The sequence below is a fragment of the Exophiala oligosperma genome (assembly GCF_000835515.1).
Source record: "Exophiala oligosperma strain CBS 72588 unplaced genomic scaffold supercont1.5, whole genome shotgun sequence".
In the NCBI taxonomy this organism is placed as follows: Eukaryota; Fungi; Ascomycota; class Eurotiomycetes; order Chaetothyriales; family Herpotrichiellaceae; genus Exophiala; species Exophiala oligosperma.
This window is the reverse complement of record NW_015622822.1, coordinates 6,101-30,759: the sequence shown is the minus strand read 5'-3', so window position 1 is coordinate 30,759 and position 24,659 is coordinate 6,101. Positions and strand designations below refer to the sequence as shown.

At 51.1% G+C, this 24,659-nt stretch overlaps 9 protein-coding genes across 13 annotated transcripts; 7 read left to right on the top strand and 2 right to left on the bottom strand.

Moving 5' to 3' along the window:
- Nucleotides 1-330: 330 nt before the first annotated feature.
- On the top strand, nucleotides 331-3,971 carry PV06_05417. Of its 2 annotated transcripts, XM_016406419.1 has the most exons (3): nucleotides 331-2,343; nucleotides 2,411-3,091; nucleotides 3,152-3,971. In XM_016406419.1, exons 1-3 carry the CDS (start codon nucleotides 1,689-1,691, stop codon nucleotides 3,682-3,684), a joined length of 1,869 nt encoding a protein of 622 aa, XP_016262023.1. In that variant the 5' UTR covers nucleotides 331-1,688; the 3' UTR covers nucleotides 3,685-3,971. The 2 variants fall into 2 exon arrangements, with proteins under 2 accessions (XP_016262023.1, XP_016262024.1); XM_016406420.1 differs by having other exon boundaries at nucleotides 2,411-3,971.
- Nucleotides 3,972-4,539: 568 nt separating this feature from the next.
- PV06_05416 lies at nucleotides 4,540-7,171 on the bottom strand. 2 transcript variants are annotated; one of them, XM_016406417.1, is made up of 3 exons: nucleotides 6,836-7,171; nucleotides 6,596-6,764; nucleotides 4,540-6,513 (listed from the first exon to the last, which is right to left on the bottom strand). In XM_016406417.1, the coding sequence occupies exons 1-3, from the start codon at nucleotides 6,871-6,873 to the stop codon at nucleotides 5,356-5,358; spliced, it is 1,365 nt and encodes a 454-aa protein (XP_016262021.1). In that variant the 5' UTR covers nucleotides 6,874-7,171; the 3' UTR covers nucleotides 4,540-5,355. The 2 variants fall into 2 exon arrangements, with proteins under 2 accessions (XP_016262021.1, XP_016262022.1); XM_016406418.1 differs by having other exon boundaries at nucleotides 6,596-7,171.
- A 2,455-nt stretch (nucleotides 7,172-9,626) lies between these two features.
- PV06_05415 (uncharacterized protein) lies at nucleotides 9,627-11,811 on the top strand. The gene is made up of 2 exons (XM_016406416.1): nucleotides 9,627-9,911; nucleotides 9,958-11,811. The coding sequence occupies exons 1-2, from the start codon at nucleotides 9,654-9,656 to the stop codon at nucleotides 11,332-11,334; spliced, it is 1,635 nt and encodes a 544-aa protein (XP_016262020.1). The 5' UTR covers nucleotides 9,627-9,653; the 3' UTR covers nucleotides 11,335-11,811.
- A 206-nt stretch (nucleotides 11,812-12,017) lies between these two features.
- Nucleotides 12,018-14,136, top strand: PV06_05414 (uncharacterized protein). Its single transcript, XM_016406415.1, has 2 exons — nucleotides 12,018-12,511; nucleotides 12,558-14,136. The coding sequence occupies exons 1-2, from the start codon at nucleotides 12,073-12,075 to the stop codon at nucleotides 13,253-13,255; spliced, it is 1,137 nt and encodes a 378-aa protein (XP_016262019.1). The 5' UTR covers nucleotides 12,018-12,072; the 3' UTR covers nucleotides 13,256-14,136.
- Nucleotides 14,137-14,264: 128 nt separating this feature from the next.
- Nucleotides 14,265-16,516, top strand: PV06_05413. 2 transcript variants are annotated; one of them, XM_016406414.1, is made up of 3 exons: nucleotides 14,265-14,323; nucleotides 14,382-14,955; nucleotides 15,010-16,516. In XM_016406414.1, the coding sequence occupies exons 2-3, from the start codon at nucleotides 14,724-14,726 to the stop codon at nucleotides 16,308-16,310; spliced, it is 1,533 nt and encodes a 510-aa protein (XP_016262018.1). In that variant the 5' UTR covers nucleotides 14,265-14,323; nucleotides 14,382-14,723; the 3' UTR covers nucleotides 16,311-16,516. The 2 variants fall into 2 exon arrangements, with proteins under 2 accessions (XP_016262018.1, XP_016262017.1); XM_016406413.1 differs by having other exon boundaries at nucleotides 14,265-14,955.
- Nucleotides 16,517-17,567: 1,051 nt separating this feature from the next.
- PV06_05412 lies at nucleotides 17,568-19,171 on the top strand (the record flags this gene model as incomplete). Of its 2 annotated transcripts, XM_016406412.1 has the most annotated exons (4): nucleotides 17,568-18,002; nucleotides 18,062-18,444; nucleotides 18,496-18,568; nucleotides 18,652-19,171. In XM_016406412.1, the coding sequence occupies 4 exons, from the start codon at nucleotides 17,568-17,570 to the stop codon at nucleotides 18,670-18,672; spliced, it is 912 nt and encodes a 303-aa protein (XP_016262016.1). In that variant the 3' UTR covers nucleotides 18,673-19,171. The 2 variants fall into 2 exon arrangements, with proteins under 2 accessions (XP_016262016.1, XP_016262015.1); XM_016406411.1 differs by having other exon boundaries at nucleotides 18,496-19,171.
- PV06_05411 (uncharacterized protein) lies at nucleotides 19,150-20,960 on the top strand. Its single transcript, XM_016406410.1, has 2 exons — nucleotides 19,150-20,201; nucleotides 20,260-20,960. The coding sequence occupies exons 1-2, from the start codon at nucleotides 19,736-19,738 to the stop codon at nucleotides 20,898-20,900; spliced, it is 1,107 nt and encodes a 368-aa protein (XP_016262014.1). The 5' UTR covers nucleotides 19,150-19,735; the 3' UTR covers nucleotides 20,901-20,960.
- A 1,397-nt stretch (nucleotides 20,961-22,357) lies between these two features.
- PV06_05410 (uncharacterized protein) lies at nucleotides 22,358-23,060 on the top strand. The gene is made up of 2 exons (XM_016406409.1): nucleotides 22,358-22,400; nucleotides 22,454-23,060. The coding sequence occupies exon 2, from the start codon at nucleotides 22,654-22,656 to the stop codon at nucleotides 22,981-22,983; it is 330 nt and encodes a 109-aa protein (XP_016262013.1). The 5' UTR covers nucleotides 22,358-22,400; nucleotides 22,454-22,653; the 3' UTR covers nucleotides 22,984-23,060.
- On the bottom strand, nucleotides 22,785-23,945 carry PV06_05409 (uncharacterized protein). Its single transcript, XM_016406408.1, has 2 exons — nucleotides 23,278-23,945; nucleotides 22,785-23,229 (listed from the first exon to the last, which is right to left on the bottom strand). Exons 1-2 carry the CDS (start codon nucleotides 23,536-23,538, stop codon nucleotides 23,056-23,058), a joined length of 435 nt encoding a protein of 144 aa, XP_016262012.1. The 5' UTR covers nucleotides 23,539-23,945; the 3' UTR covers nucleotides 22,785-23,055.
- Between the last annotated feature and the right edge of the window lie 714 nt (nucleotides 23,946-24,659).

Below are 24,659 nucleotides of genomic sequence, written 5' to 3'. Positions count from 1 at the left end.
CAAGGAATCAATCAACCCGTGTACGTGGTTTAAAAAGTGACCAAAAGATTATAAAGGCACAGCAACAGGTTTTTCATCTCAGTCATGTCAAAAGTCAGTGTTCCATGTTACATAGGATGAGTACGCACATGCATGTTGTGTATGTCCTCGTACATCTTCATCAAAGTGGTGGTGGACCATGATTTTCTGTGTTTGTAAAGTCGTTGCCGGGAAATCCGCCTTCGGTTTAGGCGGTCCGGCCGTTTCGGGTATGGTCGCGGGCTGGGTGCGCCGCCGCTTTTGACGGCTATAAGAACCCTCTCCCCCTCCCCTCCCAATGCTCTCTTCCTTCCAACCTGTTTTCCTTCTTCACCTCCATCTTCCTGACGCACCCGTCGTGCATCACGCGCTACAGCCTGCATCCTTCTCGGCCGCATCAGGCCCCCCCTCGATTCTCCACCAGCTGCTCCAAAATCCGCCTCGCCTCTGCCTGTGCACTCCGATCCCCCTCTCAATCCTCGATCGTCGCGGCCTTTGCGCCCCTCGACGCAGCCCGTTTCGGCTCCCTCGAAGCCTGCAACTCCTACGTGACACATTTGGCTCCACCGGCCGCACAGCCTGCAGGCTCTGCTGATTCCGTCCATCATCCACACCTCCACCGAGGATCCTGTGGGGATCCGCGAAGATGCGTCTCCTTGTACCGCCTCGCCTGCATGACTCTCTTGATGGGCTTTCCTGTCATTTGTTCCAGACTTGCAAAAGAGTTGGGGGATCGTCACCAAAACAACCTCAGTCGTGGTGCGCGACACGGCTCTCTTGCTATGCCGTCCGTGCCGGGATTCTACATCTTGAACCGGGTGGAGAATGATGTGGCAGACGGCGAAGGCGCAGCTGATATTTTGCTGCAGGGCGGCACAGCAAGCTGAGTATCGCACCTGGTGCGTCCAATCACAAAAATGCCTCACGAGTCGATCGGCAGTGTGCATGCATTGCTGCCTACGCTCCGCCTCGAATTTGCGGCGTCGAGCTGGGCCGAGACCTCCATTTTGGCCCTTAGCGCTCGGGGGGAAAGGATTGTCATCCGGCAACAGGGGCACGTCAGCGTGTTACAAGTGGATTCTCAGCTGCTGTCTCGTTTAGGCTGGATGCAGTACGGTGATTCCCAAAATCGAGGCCCGGTGACGACAGGATGCAGGGATGGAAAGCCGGCTTCGCAAGACACAATTTCGCTCGGACGAACGCGGACGTCGATTCTCCTTCGCAGATGATGATCCCAATGGTGGACGGGCGTGTGCTTGTGAGGTTGGCCATCAGTTTCGAGGAAGACTACAAGATCGTCCCAAAAAAATCACTGGAAGCAGTTGTCTCGGTGCTTCGGAGATGTTCTCACCCATCCTCGAACCCTCAGGACCGGGGAGACGAGCCAGCGCCCCATGCCCACCCCTCATCCTGGGACCACCGTCGTCATGGTCAATGCCGCGCTCAGGATACCTAGAGCCCTTGTCCCTCATCGCGTTTCGGTGGCATGACCTGCTCCACTTTGTCGCCTTGATGATCTTCCTTACTCACGCCGCAAGGGGCCCCGGGGAAACACCAATAGAGGAGCTGTTTGCGGACGAGGCCGTCAACTCGGCAGTTGTGAAAACTTGGAACTACGCCATCTGGGAAAGTCAAAACCGGGTGGTCGTTGGGCAGTGCCGACCGTCTATATGTACGGCACCAGTTCTTCCCTCATCTTCGGCCGTCAAATCCATTCTCCTTTACATCTTTCTGAACCATTGTCGACCGCTTGGCTCATATTTCATTGCTTTCCAGTCATGGCGACCTTCATCGCATATCAACCTGGAGCAAACGCACCGCCCTTCGAAAACCATGTTTTCGGCAAATCTCCCCCAGTTGCGTCTTCCACTTGTGTGTCAAGCAGACAAAGCTCAAAATCTCCTAATCAGACAAAGTCTGTGGGCAAAGCGGATTTCGTCGATTTTGTGGATTTGACTGCTTCTCACCAGGACACCCCTCGGGAGTGTCTGGCGCTGCGAGAACTTCTGGAGCCGATGTGTCATGATCCCGACAAATGCGGTATCCGATTTACTAGAGACCGTAGTAGCGGCGCGACATGCAGCGACAAAAATGATGACGACATTGACTGTGAAAGCGAAGCCAGTGACCTTCCATCTCTCTATGAGATCTTTACGCGGAACGACACACAGTTTGGAGGTAGCGGCGAGTTCGGCTGCAAGGTCTTCGCATCGTCAGCCCCAGTCGACCGGACGAGCGAAGAGCGTGGTCGCGAGGGTGACAGTGAGGAGATTGCCGATCTCGCCGCCGCGACTGTCACAAGCGTACAACTCGGTGCTAGCCAAGGTGAGTCAAGAAGATCCCATATCGCGCGGAGTATACCGAGACCGTGCATGCTGACGTATTATTCTAGACAACCCAATTGTGCTGGACGATGACCAGCCAGTTGACGCACACCACGACGCCACCGTCCCTGACGGCGAAAAGCCTACCTTCGAAATCGCGGATCCGGCAGATCCTAGCCATCCCTCTTCAAATTTATCAAGAGGAAGTACTGACCCTCGCACGAATGACGGAAAGAACACTTCAGACCATTTAGCGAAGTACAACACCGACAACCCTATGGGCCACGAGCAAGAAGAAGGCAACGAATCACACAAGGACGATGCTGTCCACACCCGTGCTCTGGCTAGAGGTAGCGGTGATAACGAGCGCAGTTGCAGTGACAGTACAGATTCGGATGCACCGGCGTCTGTGGGCCGAATCCACGACGTCTTTGCCGAGTACGAGGAGATGTTCGGCTTGCCTAAGTCGAAGCAAAAGGCGGCACGTTCGACTCTACCTGATTGCCCAGAGAGTGAGACCACAGCAGGCTCTATTCCACGTGGCGTCATCCAGGGAGAGCCATGGGCGGCTGCGGGTGACGGCGTCACGGACCTTGAGCAGGCTGCAGAATCCGCAGGAGGTGATGCTGCCCGCCTTTCGAAGAGAGGAATTGAGAATGAGTCCGGACTGGAAATTGTTGGACAAGAGACAGACACCGCGGAGGTTAAGTCCCAGGGTGTTCACGCATTGGCTGGCAACTGCCACTCAGGTAAAATTCTGTCACCACGCTGTTGAATCTCGTCCCTGACTCTGACATGTGGGATCACAGAAAATATCAGTGCTTTTCTACATCATCCACTATCGTCGCCTCTTATGATGGCAGAAGAGGCTATCGGATCTGATCCTGGCGCTATCACCCAAGGAGCACGAACTCGAAAACGAACTCGGTCATTTACCCAACCCACACTTTTTTCGGACGGAGATGTCCCTCAAAAACGGCCTCGCCGTGCAACGAAAGAGACGCAGAAGGCCAGAGAGGCCAGGGAGGCGCAAGAGGCGGTAGAGGCCCAGCGGGCTCGTACGCCATTGCGTTCATCCCGCGCAAAACAGGCTTACTTCGTTCGCCCCGGTGGCGGTGTTGCTGGAGTGGGCGGCAGGGTGGCAGAGGTCGAGGACGTTTATCTAGGGGAGGATGGCTCCATCCAGTGTGTTGTCATGTGGAAGTCGTCGTTGATTGCCATAGATAGCCTTGCTGGTGGAGAGCTGCGGCAACGATGCGAGCAACTGTTCAGGAAGAGGTATGGCCGAAAAGAGTTACAGAGGAGGACGGCGGCGATGAAGCAGCGGATCAAGAAGAAATGAGGCCTGGAAGGCAGGTTGTCTGTCCTTGGATCCAAGAGAATTAGGAGCTTATTTCACCATGGTATTGTGGTATGGTCAATGTAGACAGGCAAACGTTAGGTCCATTCAATGAAGTTAAGATACCATTCCTGTCGAAAACTGTCTTGGGCTGATTTCCCGGTCCGCCACTGAAGAATGCTCAAAGTATTTCTCAGTACTCGAGAGCTATCCTCGGGCGCTTTCTGCAAAACATTTGTGCTTGCCAGCAATAGATCAGGCATTAGAGCATAGTGAATGAGAAATTCATGGGGCCCTTCATTTGCCCTTAATTGATTGTGCCGAACCTGACGCTTGGAGGGACTCGGGCTGCCTGAATCATGTCGCATAGCCACTGCTTGGCGCCGATGTTACACGATTTAGCAGTTGCTTCGCTGACAACTTGAGATTACCTTGTTTCCAATGGGACGTCGACTTCTTTCCATTGATAAACCATGCCTTTGGGCGATGACCGGAATGAACGATCCCCTTCGACCTAGCCTGGAACAATCCTCGATCATCCTCGACAAGTCCCGGCATTCGTGGGGTGCTCTACTGGCCTGGGCACTCTCTGCCAGCTGTTGCAGGATGGCATCTTTCGGTATTGCCTATGGTAACCTTGTTGCATCTCGGCTTCCGGGGTCCTTGTCCAAACTTGTCACCTGTTCCAGGCTAGTCGGCTTGGGACGTGGGCCTTTTTGCCGCCGACGTTACGTACGACTTGCCAGTCCATACTTAAAACGTGCTAAGCATTTGGTTCGGTCGAAACGTATCGACCACCGTAGGGCGGTTAACCCGACGTTCGACTCTACATTGATTCGAGATGAGGGCGTATCGCGCGGCTGTTGTGGTCTCCATTGTCTCGAAACTGTCTCAATACTCCGGGATGAACATAATCATTTCCCAGGAATCCGAACCAAAGTTCAAGTATAAGTGCTAGAGAAAAGTCGCTCTTGACGTAGAATCTTCAATCACCAGCATCCAGCCCGCAAACGGCACTAACAACATCTATTTGGGATTTAACGAACTTCCAAGCTTTCAGCACATCGCAAACCTAAGGACAAATACAAACAAATCTTTATCGGTAAGCTGGATAACATCTCCTCCCCTTGTGTGCGTCTGCCGCTCACCATTTCTAGCCTTTCGAAAATGGTCTGCAGAACTTGCGGGGGTTCTCAAGATGCCCCGAAGAATGTCACCATGCTTTGTGGCACTTGCAGTGGAACAGGAAGAACTGTCAAGCAAAATGCGCCAAATTGCTCGACTTGTGGCGGTCGGGGCACCACTCCTGGTGGTGACGACTGCAGGGCTTGCGGTGGAAGAGGGAAAACCACCTCACCCTGTTCAAACGGCAGATGCAACCATGGCAAGGTGACCAAAGTTTGCGACGACGACCTGCATGCGGTGCGCCGCCGTTGACTGGGATGATTGAGATACCTGGGGGAAGGTGACCTTATGAAGGGTAGCTCGGTGCTGAAGGATTGTTCTATTGTAAGAAGCTAGGAGGGTGAGGAGTGAGCGCAGGGGTAAGGGTTAAGAGGCTTTTTTTGATGCTCTGTGATCTGAGATGTCCAGTTCGCAGGACGCTGGTTGGCAAGGAGCGCGACAGAGGAACAAAGAGGTAGCGTGGTGTGTTCTATAGATCCCTTTGCCTCGTTAGCTTGCGAATATCCTCAACTTCGAATCCACACCACCCGTAGCGACAACGCAACGGATCTGTGTGTTGGGATAGTCTTTTTCACTAGCAGTGCTACCATCAAGCACGGGAGCATCCTTGACAATTCCCGGCGCCCATTTCAAACAAGTGACGAAGCGCTCGTGTACCTCATTGATCGTCAGGACGCACTTTCCTTCTTGGCTTAGGTCCCAGCACCGGAGCGTCTTGTCATCCGACGCTGAAAGTAGATATTGGCCTCCGGGATGGAAAACGAGCGCTCGCACCCAGTTATCATGACCTACTAGTGTCATGAGGCAAGTCCCATGAGAATCCCAGACTTTGATAGTTTTATCTCGCGACCCAGTCGCCATGAACTCTGCAGCATTCCGTTGAGGTGGCGGTTTCTTCAATCCGGCCAAGGGTGCAAGGTGCTTGTACGAGGCAGGTGGCGCAAATGCGCAACATTCATTGTAGTGCTGATGACCAACCATCGTCGACGTGTTTTGCGGATTGGAAAAGGAAATATCCCACAATCGAACTGTCATATCGTCACCGGTTGACACAAGAAACCGTCCGTCGAACGAGGGGCAAACATCTCGTATCCAGCCAGTGTGGCCTTGTATAGTCTTCACACAGTACCCGGTGGTGACATCCCATATCATCAGAACTTTGTCTCTGCTTGCGCTAACAAGCAAATTTCCAGATACTGGTGCAACAGAATCTCCAGAGGAAATGAAACGAACGGCACTGACGCTATGATCATGGCCTAGCAAAGTACGAACATTCCTATATTCGTCTGCCGGATCCCATAGCTTAATGGATAGATCAGAGCTGCAGGATGCCAGAAGGATGCCACCTCGTGGGCCGCCGTAGTCAACATCTAGCACTGCTCTCGTGTGTCCTTTAATTGTCCTTTCCAAGTCGCCGAGTTCCCAATCCCATATTTTGATGGTGAAATCGTCAGAGCCTGAGGCAATAGAGGAGAATATTGGATGGAAAGCAATAGAGTTTATGGTGTCTCGGTGCGATTCCAGGGTATATCGAGGAGATCTAGGAAGCCAGGAAGTGGGATCTTGGTTGCGCCTGGAGAGGAAGCTGGGTGTTGCACTGTCGAGCTCGGACTGCAATGCCGTGTTTCGGGATTCGACGTCCATGATCTATGTTAAAATGCTGGTCAGATGTCGATGTGGTATATGCAGACGTGGTAGGGGGAACGGAGAGTCTGCAGCGCAGACATACCCTTTTCTGCAACCTCGCAATGCTTGTCCATTTTTTCTCCAGCAACGTTTCGTACTTTTTCACAGTAGAACCATCGAAGACGTCTTCCCCAAGGTTCGACTCTGCTCGGAGCGCAGCGGCAGAGTTCGGCAGGTTGTTCGCCAGCAGGTATGCAATGATTGACTTGTGCCTGTGAGATTACAGTGTTAGCTTCGATCTGGATCCTGTTGTTAGAGTGCATCCACAAAGGCAGGTACGCACAGCTCGTCAGCTTGCCTGCTCGATAATAGACGACTCATGCTTGTGATACCACGAGTGCAAACTGGCCTCGACCGAATCTAGAGAGCAAGAACCCACTCTTCGAAGTCCTGATTGACTCGTTGTACTCTTGCAACAGACTACCGTCTCATCGAAGATATTGACAATGAAGTCAAGGGGCCGATCGAGAAGTTCAGCTCTTCATTGGGAGATTCGGGGAAGGTTGTCTAGTCTTAGCATACACAGCGGTCTGCAGATCCCACAAAAGGTGCCAAAAGGCGGTAATGAGCTATGAGAGACGATTGAGGACATTGAGAATACGGACCGCATAGTCAACCGCCGGGCTGAAGCTTTTCAAACAGAACATCAACAAAAGAGCGCCAAGTGTAGTACCCCTTGGCACCACGTGACCTCGGGTGACCTCTTGGCACAGCTGTGCTTAGAGAGAGGTGACGTCTGGCGGCTCTCTATACCTACAACTTACCCCTGGTCCCCGTTCTGGCACCTACACAAGGAGTTCCCGGTGAAAAGTTTTTCCATTTCGGGGGACCCTTGGTGCACAGCCCTCCAGAGAGCCACTTCGGATTCTGGAGACACGCAGACTCTGGCCACTTGCAGTCTCTGGACAAACGCAGTCTCTGGGAGAAATGCAGGCACTGGTGTCATTTTGCTGAAATTGCTAGATAAGACAATCATTGACGGCGAAGTACGCACCTTCTGGATTGCAGGATTCCACTCTTACTGGTATGAAAGTACAATAATCGCTCTGCGGAAAGAATGTAGTAATTTCCGGTCGAGACTGAATGACATCCCTTTGAGGAATTAGGTCTCAGTGCCTAGCCAACGGAGTTCTTCGAATGGGAGGCTAGGTGTACCGAGCTCGGAGGCCGATGGTAGAGCTAGAGATGGAGCATTGGAGAAAGGGAGCGCTCAAGCTCAATGCACTACAACTGGCACTTGCGGCACTTCCGCCACCAAGGCGATCCGTTTCTCACGAACACTCGACATCTTTCGACCCAGGGGACAGGTTGTGTCTGGGGACAGGTTTGGCTGAGGACACGTTGTGTCTGGGGAGCCTGCAATTTCGTATTTCGTACAGTCTTAGTCGGTTCGACAGCGATTCTCCAAGATTCAACGGTTGAGGGGACCAGAACAGGGTTCCACTTAGTATTTTGCACGACCAAAACCACGAGATGAGGGCGTGGCCGCGCAGAAAGTGGCGACCACCCCATTGGGCCATGGGACCTGAGCGCAGACAGCGCTTCAAAATCCTTCCATGGCTGCTGTACCGCGCAGTACTGTGGGAGGTAACATTAAGCGAACACGCATTCGATCAAGCAGTGGATGGAATCGACTTCGGAGTGGAATCCAGAATAAGGGAATATGAACCCCGGTGGGACAGCAGGATACCCCGAATTGGGCCTTACTCTGGATCACAACACGTAGACCCTATCCTACGCGGTACTGAGAGAACAAGATTGACATCAAGAGAACGCGCGCCCGGATGAGGGTGCAACCAGCATATCCTCAATTCTTCATAGTTTGCCGCTTGGTCACAGTCCTCGGCACCCCCGGCGATGGTCATGCGGACTAGTTTTTGTTGGGGGAGGGGGGAAGTGTTAGGCAGACTCATGCGGGCAAGACACTGAACAGCAATTGTCCTTTCGCTACCAGGATGGAGGCGGTTTCACCCAAGCACGGCTGTGTGGAGAACATTGGAATGGAGTGAACGATACTGACCTTGTGGAAATCGATTGGCCGACCTGATAACAACGTCCACGTACGGCCAATGGATAGGATGGCTCTGGCATGCGGGAATTTTGGCCAGGTGAGAGTATAGGGGCCCTTCACTGCCGCTCTCGGGAGTTGGTGAGCATTGAGGGACGAGCTGCAGGGTCTGCCAGGATATGGGTTATACAAAGAGGATGGGTACCTGGTAAACCTTCACTCCGTCCCGTAGGCAACAGCGACGCAAAGGCCCCAGCGGTCTTTACCTCGGCCAGCGCAAAACTTTCGATCTTCCGGTCATTTGAGTACCTGAGCTGCATGTAGCATCGATTCGCCTAGTCTCATCGAAGGGAAGAAGATGCCGTGCGATGTTCTTAGCAAGTAAAGGATGAGCTAATGAGTTCGTCACCGGGTTGCTTTCGCGACATCAGTTCCCTAGCATATTGCTTGAACTTGGTCTTCCTCGCGAGCGATATTCACTCTCGTCGTCATGTGCTCAGCCAGGGAGTGCTTGACACCCGTCATTTGACAATTTTGAGGGGAGAGGCTGCGTTCGATAGTCAAAATGCTACAGTAGCAAACATGAGTTTGAGCAAGGGTGGGAGAGTTGAGTAGAACGTACTCAAGGTTGTGCGTGAGAGAGCGGGATCCGTGGAACAGTGTTCTGGGCCCACAGGGCCCTGGCATGTTGGCTGATCTACGAAGATCATCATAGGGGAAAGTAGCCAATAGCGCTGAGGAAGAACATTCAGTGCATGGACATAGTACTCTCCTCTGATCGCAGGAGTGATAAGAACATGGCTGGTAGTATGGATTGAGTGTGTATGACTGTCATGCCACCGCATTGGCTGTACCAAATCTGATGGAACGGACTTTTGTTCCCTTATCGTGAGCGCCCGCATGTGGGAAAGGGCTTCAAGGCACCAGAGAAGTGCATCGTATGGCCTGCCAAGGAGCCCTGTGGCCCAACCGTCCGTTTTTCATGTGATGTCACATGTCACCTAGTCTGGGCGCATTAAGTGCCGACCGCGACTGCGCTTCGCCCGCAACTACATGAAGCTGCCCATTCCTCTCTACCTCATCTCGAGCTACCATGGCACGTCGAAACGGTATAGCCGCTCAGAAGCCCAGAAGGCAGTCCGTGAAGCTGCCACACCAAGGTCATTTATCCGCTCCCCTCTCTCCACCGACTAGCAAAGGGAAACACCCTCAAGGCATCAGGAAGAGACAAAAGCAAAACCCTCTTCGACGGAGCGCCCGTTTGGACCGCTTGATTGAGGTTAACGAGACTCAACCAAAAGCCAGCCAACAGCCTCTACCATCTCCAGTCAGCGACTTTAAAGGTCCTAATGTAAGTCGCCAATGTTATTCTGTGACGGAAGACTGACCCAATAAAGCGTGCGCACCCACCTCCTACCCTTCTACCATCGAAACCTCTGAAGCGGAAACGAGCAACTGAACAGCAACTAAACCCGCCCTCTCCAAAACGACCGCGAACATCTGGTCCTAGCCCCTCTGTTCGGGACGTGGATTCTGTTACATATTGGACGCAGACATACCGCTGGCCGCCAGGATACTTCAACGAAAGTGGGGAAATGAATCATTTATTGGCGAGAAAGAAATCCACCGCCTCACTTCGCCGAAAGCGATCGGATAGCGAGTCTGGCGCACCCAGTTCAGCCACACCGAGTGACCAGAAGCCTAGGGACGAGAAGAGTGCCCCTTACCAAAATGCACGTTATGAGACCGTGCTTGCCACGAAGGACAGTTTCATGGGCAAATATGGGCAAGGTACTACAAACGAGAGCAAGCGACTATGCCAGCAGCTCCTTGACGCACAACCAACAGTACCGCAAGATACGATGTTTTCTGACGAGTACTTCGAAGAGACTTGTGAAGCAATCAGAAACAAGAATGAGGCTAGAGTGATTCGAGATATCTCACTTTTGATTGTTGCATCGGCGGAAGTCCTTGCCATACGCGGAAATCAGCATTGTCGTCTGTTGATTGAAAGCGTAAACGAAGGCTGGAACAACTCCATCCCATTAACGAAACCTCGCCCGCAACCTGACTACTCCGTGGGTTTCCGACGAGAAGCATTCACCGAGACCCAACTTCAGAAACTTCAGCCGTTTGTGGGCGATCTCACCGACAACTCCTTCTTCATGGGCACATGGTACATGTACTTCCCCTTCTTCTCGAGCGAAGTGAAGTGCGGTGCGGCCGCACTCGACGTGGCAGATCGACAGAACGCGCACAGCATGACTCTCGCGGTTCGAGGAGTCGTGGAACTGTTCCGGCTCGTAAAGCGCGAGCAAGAGCTTCATCGGGAGACCCTCGCCTTTTCCATCTCGCACGACCACCGATCAGTGAGGATCTATGGCCATTATCCTGTGATCGAGGGCAAAAAGACCACGTTCTACCGTCATCCCATTCATACCTTCGACTTTACCGCACTTGATGGGAAAGAGAAATGGACGGCGTACAAGTTTACCAAAAGTGTTTATAATACCTGGATGCCTGCTCACTTCAAAAGGCTTTGCTCAGCAATCGATGCGATACCACCCGATATACACTTTGAACTCTCGGAAGAATCCGATCTGCAATTCCCCTCATCATCTGGACTTTCACAAGGTCTGGAAAGCCATCACCTCTCGGACTCAGGAGCTACAGGTGACGATGAGCTGAGGCTCCTCGATCCCCAGGGAGTCACACCAGAAACTTCTGTTTCCCAAATATCAGAACAGGCGACGTTCAAGAAACCGAAGAAATGAAACTTGGTACTCAATGTAAGTGGAGAATTCTGACGATAAGGGGCCTGGAGAGGCAAAATCATTTCGATCATGTTTTCTTTACAACCTACTTTATCATACTATCCGCGAACAAGTTTGGCCTCACTCGGAGAGAGGATGTTGTAAGAATAGTGGAAATGTAGTCAGCACAAGGAGCCAGTAAAACTCTCTTCCTCTCTCCGGAAGGGGAGCCTTCACTTCGAAATAGGACTTTGAAATCTAGGAGGCTTGGACCGGCGAGGATATGGATAACCATAGTCTAAAAGGAGCCCTAGATGGGGTCGTGAACACGTCGCAGAAGATATAGACAGGACCTGAAATCCACATGCAAGACAGGATGCATTTTTTCTTATCTAGTTGGCGTCAATTTGAAAGGATGGGTGACCAAAGGAGCAGTCTCCCGCAGGCAACCAACGGATAAGCCAACTGGTTGGTCAGAGGGTCACGTAGTATTCCTCGGGGTGGCCTGAAGTGCATCACAAGAGCGCGACTTGGCACTGGATTGTGAACAACGCACACTTCTGATCCACCCGCGTTTTGCACCCATGTTGTGCTATGGGATTGGTGCAATGTCGGTGAATTGGGGGCAAACCCCCGCCTCCGCCGAACACCGCCTCTCAAATATAGAGGTATCCCATGCAAACCTTCCCTCCCAAACCTGCATCCCCAATTGTGCCATTTCAAAATCTACCTCACTGGCCTACCTTACCGAGCTGACCCATGGAAGAGGACTCACAGATCTTTGTCAACGCCTCAGCAAACGAAACTCGGTCAGAGCAGGTCACATTGCTTCTCAAGCAACTTAACAATTATGAGCGTGCGCCAAAAGGATTAGTGAAATCATGGTTAGAAACCCAACAAAATGAAGAGAACTCCACGGCAAGAATCTTCCTAAATGAGGGCAGATTCCCTGCCTGGCTGGCGTACTTCCTCACCAAAAATGCCGCAGAAAATCGATGCCATTTTCTTGGGAAAGCTGACTGCAGCCGTTTGATCGATGATCTTGAGAATGCGCCTGCCGCATTTCGAAGATCATTAGCGGCACGAGTAACGGCTGCGATCCAGCCTGAAGTCGCGAAGAAAATTGACAACCTGCACCACAAAAGGATCAAACCACTTCAAAAAGGTAATATGTCGCAACAGCCAAATAAAAAACGCCGTGGGTATGCTCACTATCCATTCATTATCTTTCTAATACAGTGCAGGCTTGACGGAGGGCGACGGTTGCCCACCGACCTCCTCAACGGACATACTCAACCCGACAGACCCACCGAGCAATGAGAACGTGTACCCATCTTCCCTCAATCACTCGGCCCTGGAACAAATGACAGTATATTCCTCTGTCGACTCTTCTGATTGCTTTGCCGAAGATGAACATGTGCTGGTCAATGCATCTCTCGCTGAGGCAACACGCCTTTTCCCTCGAGACCTCTCCAACGCAATTAGGAGAAACCCCGATCCAAAGAATGAAAATATCTTGGTGGCTGCCATATCGATGACATTTCCGAATGCGCCGTTCACGGACAAGTTTGGATGCCAAATGGCATTGGAAGTCACGGACGATAAGGTACAACATCTTGCCTGGGAGTTGTTCGAGGTGCGCTTGGAAACAAGGGCCGGCCTCCGATACGTTTGTTTCGCCGATGGCGGTTCGAAAATATTGCCCAATCCCAAGTTCACTCTCCAAGGGTGTCGGCGCCACATCATTTCTTCCACATTTGGCCCCGAGATGTCCAATGCAATTGCAACAAGTCCATTATATCAGGACGATGCCAGGCAATGGCGGGACTGTACAGACGGCGTGTCCATGGTGATTTCGCATCAGGCCCACGATGGGGCTGTCATCTTTGTATCTCTAGGATTGTGGGAAGGAACACGGATCAAAAAGAAGCTGTATGCATAATACCAAACCATTTCACCATACATCATACTATGCTTCTTCTTTCACCCTCCCTCTCTTCCCGCCGAGCCAAAGACTAGTGCCTTTCTGCACCACGCCTTGTCCATTGCAAGTGTCATACTTCGCTGTGGGTTTCTCTGTGTTACCGGCCTTGTAAACACGAATGAAACAGTCCCGCCAGTACACCATCTGTCCTGATCCTTCGATCGTGGTTGGAGAGTGTTCAGCATTGCTGAAAAATTCTGCGTCTTTGGTGAGAGGCTGAATATCAAACGACTAAATAGTATGTCAGAAGAGTCTTGATTACGGAATGAGGACAAACCATCGGGATATAATCTTAAACACTGGCGCTTGGATGAAATGGTTATCTGCGATTTATTGAGGCGGGTTAGAGAAGTGCGGCGGATGGAGTCTTTCGGCGCCAGGCGCAGGCAGGACCGTAAGGGTCGCTTTCGAATGTCGAGAATGTTGCAAATCCGTTGGCGGACGGGAAGTTATTTGCTGTTTATGAAGAGTTCATCGATTGACCGCATACTACGATAAATATCGGCCTTTTGCGCAGCATCTCAGGACGCTTCGAAGTTGGCATACAGATATTGGTGAGAGGATTGCGATTTCGACTCTCGATCCTGAAGTGGCGAAATGCGGGAGTTTTGGCAGCCTGGCACATGACAAAAGTTGGACAGGAGTTGGGCACGAACCATTTCATGAGACTGGCCAAACGGGCCATTGCGCTGCGCCGTGGGGCCAGCACCTGATATGACCTCGCCGCTCGAGCATAATCTCCTTCCGTCGATCGGCGATGGATTAGTGAATGTAGGTTAGCGAGTGTAGGTTAGCGAGTGTAGGTTAGCGAGTGTAGGTTAGCGAGTGTAGGTTAGCGAAACGCGACAAAGATCAGTGGAGGCTAAATTTACTAAACTAAAGAGGTATAGCGCAAGGCTTGGCCATGGGATACGACGACCAGAGTGTTGCAAAAATAGTCCATGCAACCCATTCCTCAACCTCTGCAATGGAAGTGTCTGCATACACCTATATCCGTGTACTATGTTGATGAACTGTCTCATGCAGGTAGGGCAAGCCGCAGGCATATTGATACGTCTACCTCACTTCTATGCTAACAGATAAGATCTACAATGTCTCTGGTTCAAATACGGAAGGCAGCATAAGGTTGAAAGACGGTTGCAGTGGATGAACAAATGCAATCCGAACATTGTTGCACCTCCCAATGGCTGCGCAGATCAATCCAACATGTTCATGTACTAATATGGAAGGAAGGATATTGGATGGAAAGCTGAGTCCAATGGGTAATCGTGACAAAGATGCAACTCATGTTATATTGATGGGTATAAAGCTGTTCGAATTTTCTCCAGAGTCGAACCATACGACCTCTTCGCACAGCCCAATCGTCCGCTTCTTACTCTAGCACACCGCGTTATCTCTTGCCTTACTGTCAATCCTCAACACCACAATGGCCGGATTTAACAATGCTAGCTCTTTACCTTTCCAATCCATCCCATCTCCCCGGGTCTCCGTTGTGGACATCTTTTTGCCCGGCTTTGCCAACGTATCTCCCGCGATCCAACAGCTTCTGACAGACCATCTGAACAGCTATACTGGTCTGCTGTGTACCTGTGGGATACTCCTGTTTCTGGGCAGACATGCGTACGAACACTTGTGGGAATTGGTGGACAAATTTCTCGGTTCGTAACCCTCTTTCTGAAGCCAGAGTGGTATGGCTTTCTAACACTCCCTAGTTTCGACAGTTTATGTGTCATGTGTCGATGAAGCTTACGACATGCTTATTACCTGGGCCGAAAGTCAGAAATTCACGCGTGACGCTTGCTCCTCCATCGCCACAGTCGATTGTACGAACCCATGGGGATGGTACCGTCCATGGCAACATATGCGCACTATTCCAGATGGTGCCAGTCAGAAGTCTTTGCATTATGCTCCTTGGAATGGACGATTTTACTTCTGGCATAAGCACCATTTGTTGGTATTTCGACGGATGCAGAGCCCAGGAGAGTCACAATCGGAAGAACTATCCATTTCGTGTTTCGGCAGGTCTACAAGAATTCTAAAGGAGCTCCTCGAAGAATGTCGTCATCATTACCTGGGTCTTGTTCAGAACAAAACGTCCATCTTTGAACATCAAGGCGATAAATGGAAAAGGCCCAGAGTAAGGAATAAGAGAAAGATGCCGACGGTCATCCTCGATGAAACGGTAAAATCTTTGTTGTTAAGAGATCTTTCAGACTTCTTTGAGCCGACAGCCCCAGGTTGGTATTCCGATCGAGGTATTCCTTATCAACGAGGCTATCTGTGGTATGGACCACCCGGAACTGGAAAATCCAGCTTGAGCTTGTCCATCGCAGGTGAATTTGGTTTGGACATCTATGTCGTCAATCTCTCCAGCATTGATGACAAAGACTTGTCGACTTTGTTTTCTGAGCTCCCGCCGCAGTGTCTTGTCCTTTTGGAAGATATCGATGCCGCCAGCTCGAAACGGTCCGAAGTCACTGATCCAACTCATGATCAGAACGATAGATGTTCCTCTCCCAAAAATCCTATCCGGGAAATGGTGTCCCTATCCACTCTGCTCAATGTTATCGACGGTGTAGGATCACCTGAAGGCCGTGTGTTGATCATGACAACGAATCATCCGGAGCGCCTCGATGACGCGCTGGTACGACCCGGCCGCGTGGATATGAAAGTCGAGTTTCAACTCACCGATAGGAAGATGATGACTCAACTCTTCTACCTTGTCTTTAATCGCTTGGATGGCAACCATGAGGACCTAGGGAAGAGTGTGGATGGCAACGACCCTGATCCAACGAAAACCGCTGAATACAGGAAAACAGTCAGGCTTTTGGCAAAGTCGTTCGTCGCAAAAATGCCAGAGCTAGAGTTTAGCCCGGCAGAAGTGATGTCACTTCTATTGGCGAACAAGCAGTCACCTCAGCAAGCTGTCGATAACGTGGAGAAATGGATAGAAAAGACCAGGGAGGAAAAAGGGAAAGTGAAAAGAGTGGAATCTTGGATGCTGAGTGAGTAAACGAGAGCAGCAGTAACGCATCTTCTTGAAGTAGAGTGGATAATAGTAAACCGCGGGTCCCAGTGAATGTTCCATTTAAGATCTGAAGGAGATGGTAGACATTGTCTTTTATGGCTTAGTTTGTGGAAGCAAGATCCATCGTCCTAATTGACAAGGCCGACCTGTACCTTGCCGAACGACCTCATCACGATATTCATCGAAATAGCCTGGTATCGGTATTTTCCGCTATTTAGAGTAGGCCTAAGTCATCATGTTCCTGACGACCAATCGGGTGGAGACATTTGATAAGGCACTCCAGAGCAGAATATATTTTGCAATTAAATTTAGTGAGCTGGGTATCAGTGCAAAGAAAGGAATATGGAAGACGTTCTTAGATAAAGTGAAGATGGGGGTGAACGTATCGGAAAGGGAGGTAGAGTGTCTTAGTCAAGAAAGCAACAATGGCAGACAGGTAGGGCATCTCCATTCAAGTGGAGTTTCGTTTCAAGTCAACATCTAACTGACGTTTACCTTCTAGATCAAGAATTTTGTGCGGACAGAAATGGAATTGGCCTCGGAGAAATGAGCCTTTGACAGTGAAGCATCTGACAGTCGCAATCAAGGCCGCAGAAGCATTCAAGGTCGACTATAAGGGGTACAGCCCAACCGTGAACTTGAGCAGGTACACATAGATGTATTTGATGCAAAGGGTCGTGAGGGCAGTCTGTCGATCCCCGTTGGCACGATTTTTGAGATTAGGGAAGCCCTCGGGAATGGACCGCGCCGGGAGCTTAACCATCCGATCCGATGAAATGCGGATTTGCTGGAGCGTCAACGCAATTCCTTACTTTTTCTGACTCTACTTGCAACGTCGCTGTCGCCACTACTGTAAAAGCTATACAATGCGGAACGAGGAACGAGTCTCTCGGAGTTAAAAGAACTAGAAGGAACAGCTAACTCAGAGTAGCTCGAGGCTATCGGAAATCGATTGAACCGGAGAGGTTTCTGATGATAATGGACATATACTGGAAATGCAGAACCACACGAACCGAACGAACCGAACATAGGGTGCTTGTTTGAATTGACGTACCACGAACATGACTTGTACTGACATCCCATTGGTCGATATGCCCTCTTCAACCCAGCTAGGCAACCGGTGAAGCCATGCCGGCGAACCTCAGCCTCAAGTGCCTGACGCTCTCCATCCAGCCTTATAAGTGTACCTTATCCTATGATCACTGAAGTAACTTGATCATCGTTCTAGTCCTGGAGGAAAAGATGGACATCGAAGCCAGTGCAGCTTCGGTCCAGAGCACTACCTCTATCAGCGGACCGAGTCATGAGCATCCTGAAGCCATTATCGCCTGGCAGACAAGTCCAGCCACACCAGCAAATTCAGGCCAAGTGCGTCGACGTGGGCTAGTGAAGGCTGATTCAACAATGGAGAGGACGAAGATCGAACGTAAGGAGTACGGATCCACGAACGCTTTTTGGCAGCATTTCGAGCATCGGAGGGAGCAAGGTGGGAAGGACCACTGCGTGCTGATAGCATGGAGGTCCTGCGCAAGCGCATATATAGTCGACGTACCAGTGACCGACCCGGAGGACGAAGAACTTGTCTGGAACCAAATCCGCGCACACTATTACGCTCGAAGAGGCACTTGGAGAAAGTACATTAGCCTTGCCGACGTCGAGAAAGTCGAACGTGTCAAGGTATTAAGCGTCCTCCTAAACCTATTTGGGCAACTAAGGTAGCTAACAATACTTGATAGATCCGCTTTGCAGGGTTCAATGAGCAGAAGGATGCTTTCATCGGCAAGGTCGAGCCACTTGACACCTCTGGACGGCGCGAGACCCTCAAGAAATCCGCAGAGCGATGGAGGGCCTGTGTGGATCCAAGAGAAGGGCCGGGATGCGTCTATATCCCGAGCACAGACACCTGGGAGCATGATCAGCTGGACTGCCCTCTTGGTAGCCATTCCGACCCCGAGCTGACCGGACCATGCCCACTGGAGAGCGAGCAGAAAACCCTGAGTTGTTTAACGATCATGGAGGGACTCTGGTACTTGACTCATTGCTTCCACGATCCTTCGGTGGGAGCGCAACAGAAGTCCCTCAATCTCGAGCCGGATGAGCCTCTTATACTACGCTACAGGTTGGTTTGCGGCCTGATTCGCGTGACCCTTTCGGCTAACGCGGTTGACAGCGATTTCCAGAGTACCGGCAACTATCAACCACGCGATGCAATCTTTCGCGGTCTTTTACTCAGAGAACGTGAGGTTGGTAGCATGTTTCTTGTGTCTGGTGTCATGTTTGAAGGTCTTGTGTTGCTTGTGACCATACTGCTGACGCTAGTTACCAGTTTTTGGTCGAACGACTTTAATATCGGCCTCTCAGCTGGCAATCTATTCGTGAATTGGATATCAACTATGCATCATCCACGCCGGCCAAAAGCAAACCCGGCACACCACAATTCTTGGTATGGGAAAGAAGGTGGCAAGGGCGAGTAAACGGAGCAAGAGCCGCTGATATTCCGAAACGATGAGTTCCATTTATTACAGTACGGCACAGAGACCGCCTTTGATTACCAAATATCTACAAAGCTTTCGAAATTATTTGGGTCCTGAAATAGTCTATTGTACCAGAATGTGCCCCAATAAGAGCACGACTCTGACCGTGCCTCCCTTCCCGAGCCGACAGCTAGTTGGCGCTCTCTTCGCCTATCATATGCCAGCTTCGATCGCTACCGATCACCCGAGCACCTAGTGAGGAGCCTCCTCAGCTTAACTTAGCACCAGCGCCATGCCCGTACCAGCCGCATCATCGCATCCAGACGCGCGCCTGGTCACCACTATGCCTCCGGGATACCCAGACAGAATTAGTACAAATCCAGCCACGAGACCGTCGTCAACAAGACCGCAACAGCCATACATAGCCAAGCACCGCAACGAAGCACATCAACACTTCTTTCTCCCACCTTCGTCCGACCTTTTCTTTTGGGGAATATCCATGCCGACCTACAACAAGTCGCCAGCAGATGGTTTTCTTCCCAACGGACTTGCTCCAACATTTGTGTCTATCCCTTCACCTACGAACAGGTGATGCGGCTTGGAGACTCGTCAGATCTCGTTACGATGTCCTCGACCTCGCTGCATATCTCCACGACGAACTGCCCTCTTCTGCCCACAGTCATCAGCAGCGGCCGCGCTCAACTCTGAAGTTGCTCAACTCCGCTCTAGAACTTTAAAGGTCATCTTCTGATGACCTTTATAAGTCAGCCTACTTATCTGCTTAGCGCTAGGATTACCCTTTACTTAACGCCGCTTCATGAGCTAATGTCCGTGCTATCTCCGGCTACATTCGGCCTGCCCGTGAACGATCCCGACACTTAAATATAAGGGAGGTCGGAGGAAGATAGAACTAAGTGGACTTGCTTAAACTATTATATGATACCCGCCGGGTCGAGTAATGCTCCAGTATTTCAAAAGATATTTCCTTTCTATATACACTACAAGCCTGTCGCGCTAATAATGGCCCGACTCGCACCCTATGCCAACGACCACAGGGACACCAACGGTCCAGGTGACGCGCGACCTAACGCGTTGAAAATAATCCGGGATCAGAATCTCGACGGACAGCTTGTCGGTAAAATCTTCCTGATTACAGGCTGCACGGCTGGCCTAGGTCTTGAGACTGCGCGAGCGCTTCGTGCTACGGGTGCTGATGTCTACTTCACCGGCCGAGACGTTGCAAAGGGAAAGCAGGTAGTAGAGTCTCTCTCAAAATATGACAGACCAGGTAAAATAGCGTTTATCGAAATGCACCTCGACTCACTGGAAAGCGTACGGGCTGCAGCAGGAAATTTTCTCAAGCAGTCTGGAGGCAAGCTCAACGTACTGATCGCCAATGCTGGTAAGTACATAATGTCTGCTTTTCAACAGGAAATATATCATCTGACGAGCCGTTTTAGGTATCAGGGGCTACCCTAAAGCCCAAACAAAGGACGGCTTCGAACAGCATTTCGGAATTAATCACCTGGGCCATTTTGCATTGTTTCAGGAGCTCAAAGACGCCCTCATCGCATCGTCAACCCCGGCGTTCAACTCTCGTGTGATCGTACTTACAGCCAACGGACATCGTCAATCCGGTATCCGTTTTGACGATTATCACTTTGACAACAGGCCAGAAGGATACGAACCCCTTCTGGCATATGCGCAATCTAAGACGGCAAACATATATATGGCATTCGAAATTGACCGCCGCTATGGCGCTAAGGGTCTTCACGCATTAGCCGTCCATCCGGGATACATAGCTACGACATCCTTGAATCGGACAACTTCACCAGAAGACTTTGCTCAAATTGTGCAGAATCCAGCAATTGCGGCTAAGCTGAAGAGTGCGGAGCAAGGCGCTGCGACCACGGTGTGGGCTGCGGTAGCCAGAGAGTGGGAAGGCAAAGGAGAAAAATTTCTGGAGGATTGTCAAGAAGGCGAGCCCTGTAGGGATGATCATCTCCGGTTGGCCCCGGGGTATGCACCGCATATCTATGATTTCAAGAGTGCGGCGAGGTTATGGCAGGAGAGCATGAGGATGGTGGGTTTATTACCGTAACTTAAAGTCCGACTTTGTGTAGCCTATCCTACGCATAATACCGCATAAAACCTACTTGCTACATTCAGAGCAGCTTTCTAACAGCCCTAGTGAGCAAGAGCAAGAGATTACCACCAAGGGAAAAAACATCTTTCGTAATGTGCCTCAATTGCCAGCTGGACTGTGCTCAGGCAGGGTCCCTTGCCCTATTGCAGCGTATCCGGTCGTCTTTGTTGTCAGGGTATGAAGCTCTCAGGGTGTGGACCTCACGAGCCCCATCCGGCGTTGCAGAGCCCCTCTCGTCCCAACTACTGAGTCATTCCCGCACACAACTCATTTTCATCGGTATGCGCGTGTCTTACCAGCCCTTTCCTATCCACGAACCACGCCACTCTACACAGAGAAACAGGTGCACTTACATGGAGCGGAAGGAAGAAGCAGTTTGGGAGAACAGCTTGATCTTTGGAAGCGAAGCACCTGTATTTATAGTTGTACGCTGCATAGCTGCCTCTAGGTACTTTCAGGCTCCTAGGCCGATGTGCAAACGCAATTCGCGCCGCTCGCCATCGCCCCGCGAGAGTTGGTTTGAGATGAACCATCCCATGGGATCTTGGAGCGTCCAATAAGCCCAACTGAGGGTGTGGCGGCCACCACGCAAAGCCCCCCGTGCTAAGAGCAAGTTTGCTTACTCTGCCACCTAGAAAAATGGTCTCCAACCACTTTCTCCTCTCTTTGTTTGGGTGAACTCCAGGCCAATCTCTATCCTATCCTGGGAGTCCGGAGGTTGCGAAACAAACTTAAGCGGAAGGATGTCTTTCCGGCGAAGAAATCATGGCCGGCGTGCTAGACCTTGACAGTATGGGCGGACCTAGGTAGAAAGGACCTGGGTAGGCGGACCTCAGGTACGCTTTCCCAGGTACGCTTTCTCAGGTACGCTTTCCAAGGTACGCTTTCTCAGGTACGCATTCCAAGGGGCACATCCTTATGTTTCCGTACCTGCGTCGATAAACCACGTGCCTCCTAATGAAGGGCTTTGGGCGGGTACCCAGGTACGCCTTCCAAGGTACGCTTTCCAAGGTACGCTTTCCAAGGTACGCTTTCCAAGGTACGCTTTCCAAGGTACGCTTTCTCCTCACGTACCCAGGTCCACCTACCCACAATCTCTTACCCATATTTCTCTTCCTATGAGTTAGGCTTTGCGGGCTCCTGAGCCGGTTTAGGCCCTCGGCAATATGAACGTACCCAGGTCCACCTACCTGTATTCGCTTACCCATATTCACTTACCTATACTTCTCTTCCCATAGGCGCTTAACCTAAGTGACTCGAAAGGGCCCCCTATAAAATTACTTTCGAGCTCCAGAGCCGATTTGGGCTCTTGGCAGTACTATGGTCACGTGGTACCCAGGTACGCTTTCGAGGGTAGACTTCTATTTCCCTACCTGCGTCGATAAACACGTGCCTCTACCACTGTACTTACCCCCCAATGAAGCCTCGGGCACGCACCCAGGTACGTTTTCCAAGGTACGCTTTCCAAGGGGCACATCCCTATATTTCGCTAACCACGTGCCTCAAAGGCACGTACCTAGTCCTTCTACCCATATTCGCCGACCCATATTCCTCTTTCCACGGGCTTTGACACGAGCACCGATAGACGTAACTAAGGCTGGGGACTGAGACTCGTCCACCGTTTGCCCCTGTGCCTAGATGGACTCAAGTTGGGGTGAGCCCGCTCGACCACTACATTAAGATACTGCAGAAGCGCTACACAATCGAGATGGCCAATCTGGAACGTCGGCACCGACGTCTGGTCGGCCGAAACATCGACGATGAGGTTGATGTACCAGGACCTGTGGCTATAGAAGGGAAGAGAGGTTTGAGAACACTACTCATGTTTGAAGCGGGATACTCGAATTCCACTAGTCTCAGGCCAGGCATCAAAGACCACAGACCAAGAAGCCAGATTGCAGCAGACAAGTTCCCAATTAATACAGTAAGGCAAGAATCAGCCGAAGCTATGGCGCCAAGCTGGGTAATCAGGGAACTTCGCGACCACGGTCGTTGGTATTCGGATGCGAATGCACGTTTCAAGTTGCTGGTGCGATAACTGATATTGCCTGTGCCGCTCATCCAAACACTCAAGGCTGACCATCTCTATCCTATCTACGCCCGACAGCTTTCAAGGTCCTTTAAGTCCCACTCCGACTACCGACGATTTTGCAGCGGGCCTTGACGAGGTCGGCTCGTCAAAGAAGCCACCTTTCTCACCCAAACTGCTAGCTTCCCTGTCGTCCGTAGTCTCTCTTCGAAAATCTTCCGGAGTCATCACAATAGGGACTGGATAGTAAGTTTCCTACAATATTCTTAGTTAGGATGTAGGATGTAGAGGGTAAAAGCTCACCATATCTTCTTGACGAGGAGGCCAACTGGAAACGAAACAACTTGAATACACCGTACACTTCCCCTTCCGGCGAACAGCGATATATAGATCTGCGTCATATAATTCAACAGTCTCATTGCATTTTCTAAGGAGACTGCGTTTGCGCTTCTCGAAATTCTCGTTCGCTCTTCGCCCACCACTCTTTTTTGGGACGCTTCCTTCTCTTTTATCTCGCTTTTCAAAAGCCTGCAAGGTCGCATGAGCTGCGGATACTGAAGACATTATCACTCGAGGGCGACTGTGGCGACAGAAGTTTAGGAGGTATCTTTCGCATGGACGGCGGCGATCGTCCCGCAGGTATCAAGGACTTCATTTGTCGTGACCCTGATGTCCTCTCTTTCAGAGGGGACGAGAAATAGGCCATTGCCTTCTCTCATACAGGTCACCGATTTGGGAGGCAATGGCAAATCCGCAGCTTTGAATGGTATAGTACAGAACCGTTTTCTCTGGAAGTGAATGGGAATGTTGGAGCCCAAAAAGGGGCCCTCGAAAGACATCCAACGACGTCAGCCAGAACCACAGGTCATGGGAACGGGCCCTCTTCTAGGGATCGTTTTCGCTGTAAGGAGAACGGTTGTGCAAAGGAGAATTTGACCACAGCCTTCCATGGTGCATTCAGTGTCTTTCCGATGCCCCAGCGAACTTTGTTTTTCTACCTCGCCTCGCACGCGAAATGGGAATCTCGGTCAACCATAGTGACACTAGCGCAACTTGCATTTTGCGCTCTGCGCGTTCCCGTAACTACTGGCATTGTGTAGCTCCGCTTCTGCATGCGACAGAGGTTGCCCTCGACAGTCCACGAGGCAAGGGATATGCAATCCTTAGTGAATGTCACGAAGTGACCTTATGGCCGCAGGCTGTGGCATGGTAGAGAAAGGTGTCCCGACGACTTGGCACAGATACTAGTGGACTACTGGAGCCATAAGAGGCAAGTCACGTGATGTGCCCAGCATTGATCAGTAGGAATGGCTATTCCCAATACGTAGGGGGGGAGCACGCTGTACAAGGAAATGGCTATTCCCAGTACGTGGGGAGCACGCTGTACAAGGAAATGGCTATTCCCGGTACGTGGGGAGAGCACTGGACCAGGAAATGTTATTCCTGGTACGAAGGGAGAGGCACCGGACCAGGAAATGCTATTCCTGGTACGAAGGGAGAGCGCACTGGACCAGGAAATGCTATTCCTGGTACTTAGGTGATTGCCCTAGACCAGGAATAACATTTCCTGGTACGCAGGCGGATGCCTCAATACTGGTCGGGAGTAGAAAATTGGGAACCACGAAGGTTCCCAAAAATTGAACAACACTAAGTAGATCTTCTTGCTGTGGTTAATCAAGATGGTT

Bases quoted from the DNA above. Each gene is read 5' to 3' on its own strand.
- PV06_05417 (XM_016406419.1), top strand. From the start codon at position 1,689: ATGTACGGCACCAGTTCTTCCCTCATCTTCGGCCGTCAAATCCATTCT. The intron at 2,344-2,410 runs GTGAGTCAAGAA...GTATTATTCTAG, and splicing joins ACAACTCGGTGCTAGCCAAG to ACAACCCAATTGTGCTGGAC. The intron at 3,092-3,151 runs GTAAAATTCTGT...GTGGGATCACAG, and splicing joins GGCTGGCAACTGCCACTCAG to AAAATATCAGTGCTTTTCTA.
- PV06_05416 (XM_016406417.1), bottom strand. From the start codon at position 6,873: ATGAGTCGTCTATTATCGAGCAGGCAAGCTGACGAGCT. The intron at 6,765-6,835 runs GTGCGTACCTGC...GTAATCTCACAG, and splicing joins AGCAGGCAAGCTGACGAGCT to GCACAAGTCAATCATTGCAT. The intron at 6,514-6,595 runs GTATGTCTGCGC...ATTTTAACATAG, and splicing joins TTGCGAGGTTGCAGAAAAGG to ATCATGGACGTCGAATCCCG.
- PV06_05415 (XM_016406416.1), top strand. From the start codon at position 9,654: ATGGCACGTCGAAACGGTATAGCCGCTCAGAAGCCCAGAAGGCAGTCC. The intron at 9,912-9,957 runs GTAAGTCGCCAA...GACCCAATAAAG, and splicing joins GCGACTTTAAAGGTCCTAAT to CGTGCGCACCCACCTCCTAC.
- PV06_05414 (XM_016406415.1), top strand. From the start codon at position 12,073: ATGGAAGAGGACTCACAGATCTTTGTCAACGCCTCAGCAAACGAAACT. The intron at 12,512-12,557 runs GTGGGTATGCTC...AATACAGTGCAG, and splicing joins ACAGCCAAATAAAAAACGCC to GCTTGACGGAGGGCGACGGT.
- PV06_05413 (XM_016406414.1), top strand. From the start codon at position 14,724: ATGGCCGGATTTAACAATGCTAGCTCTTTACCTTTCCAATCCATCCCA. The intron at 14,956-15,009 runs GTTCGTAACCCT...AACACTCCCTAG, and splicing joins ATTGGTGGACAAATTTCTCG to TTTCGACAGTTTATGTGTCA.
- PV06_05411 (XM_016406410.1), top strand. From the start codon at position 19,736: ATGATACCCGCCGGGTCGAGTAATGCTCCAGTATTTCAAAAGATATTT. The intron at 20,202-20,259 runs GTAAGTACATAA...GAGCCGTTTTAG, and splicing joins CGTACTGATCGCCAATGCTG to GTATCAGGGGCTACCCTAAA.
- PV06_05410 (XM_016406409.1), top strand. From the start codon at position 22,654: ATGGCCAATCTGGAACGTCGGCACCGACGTCTGGTCGGCCGAAACATC.
- PV06_05409 (XM_016406408.1), bottom strand. From the start codon at position 23,538: ATGTCTTCAGTATCCGCAGCTCATGCGACCTTGCAGGCTTTTGAAAAG. The intron at 23,230-23,277 runs GTGAGCTTTTAC...AGAATATTGTAG, and splicing joins CTCCTCGTCAAGAAGATATG to GAAACTTACTATCCAGTCCC.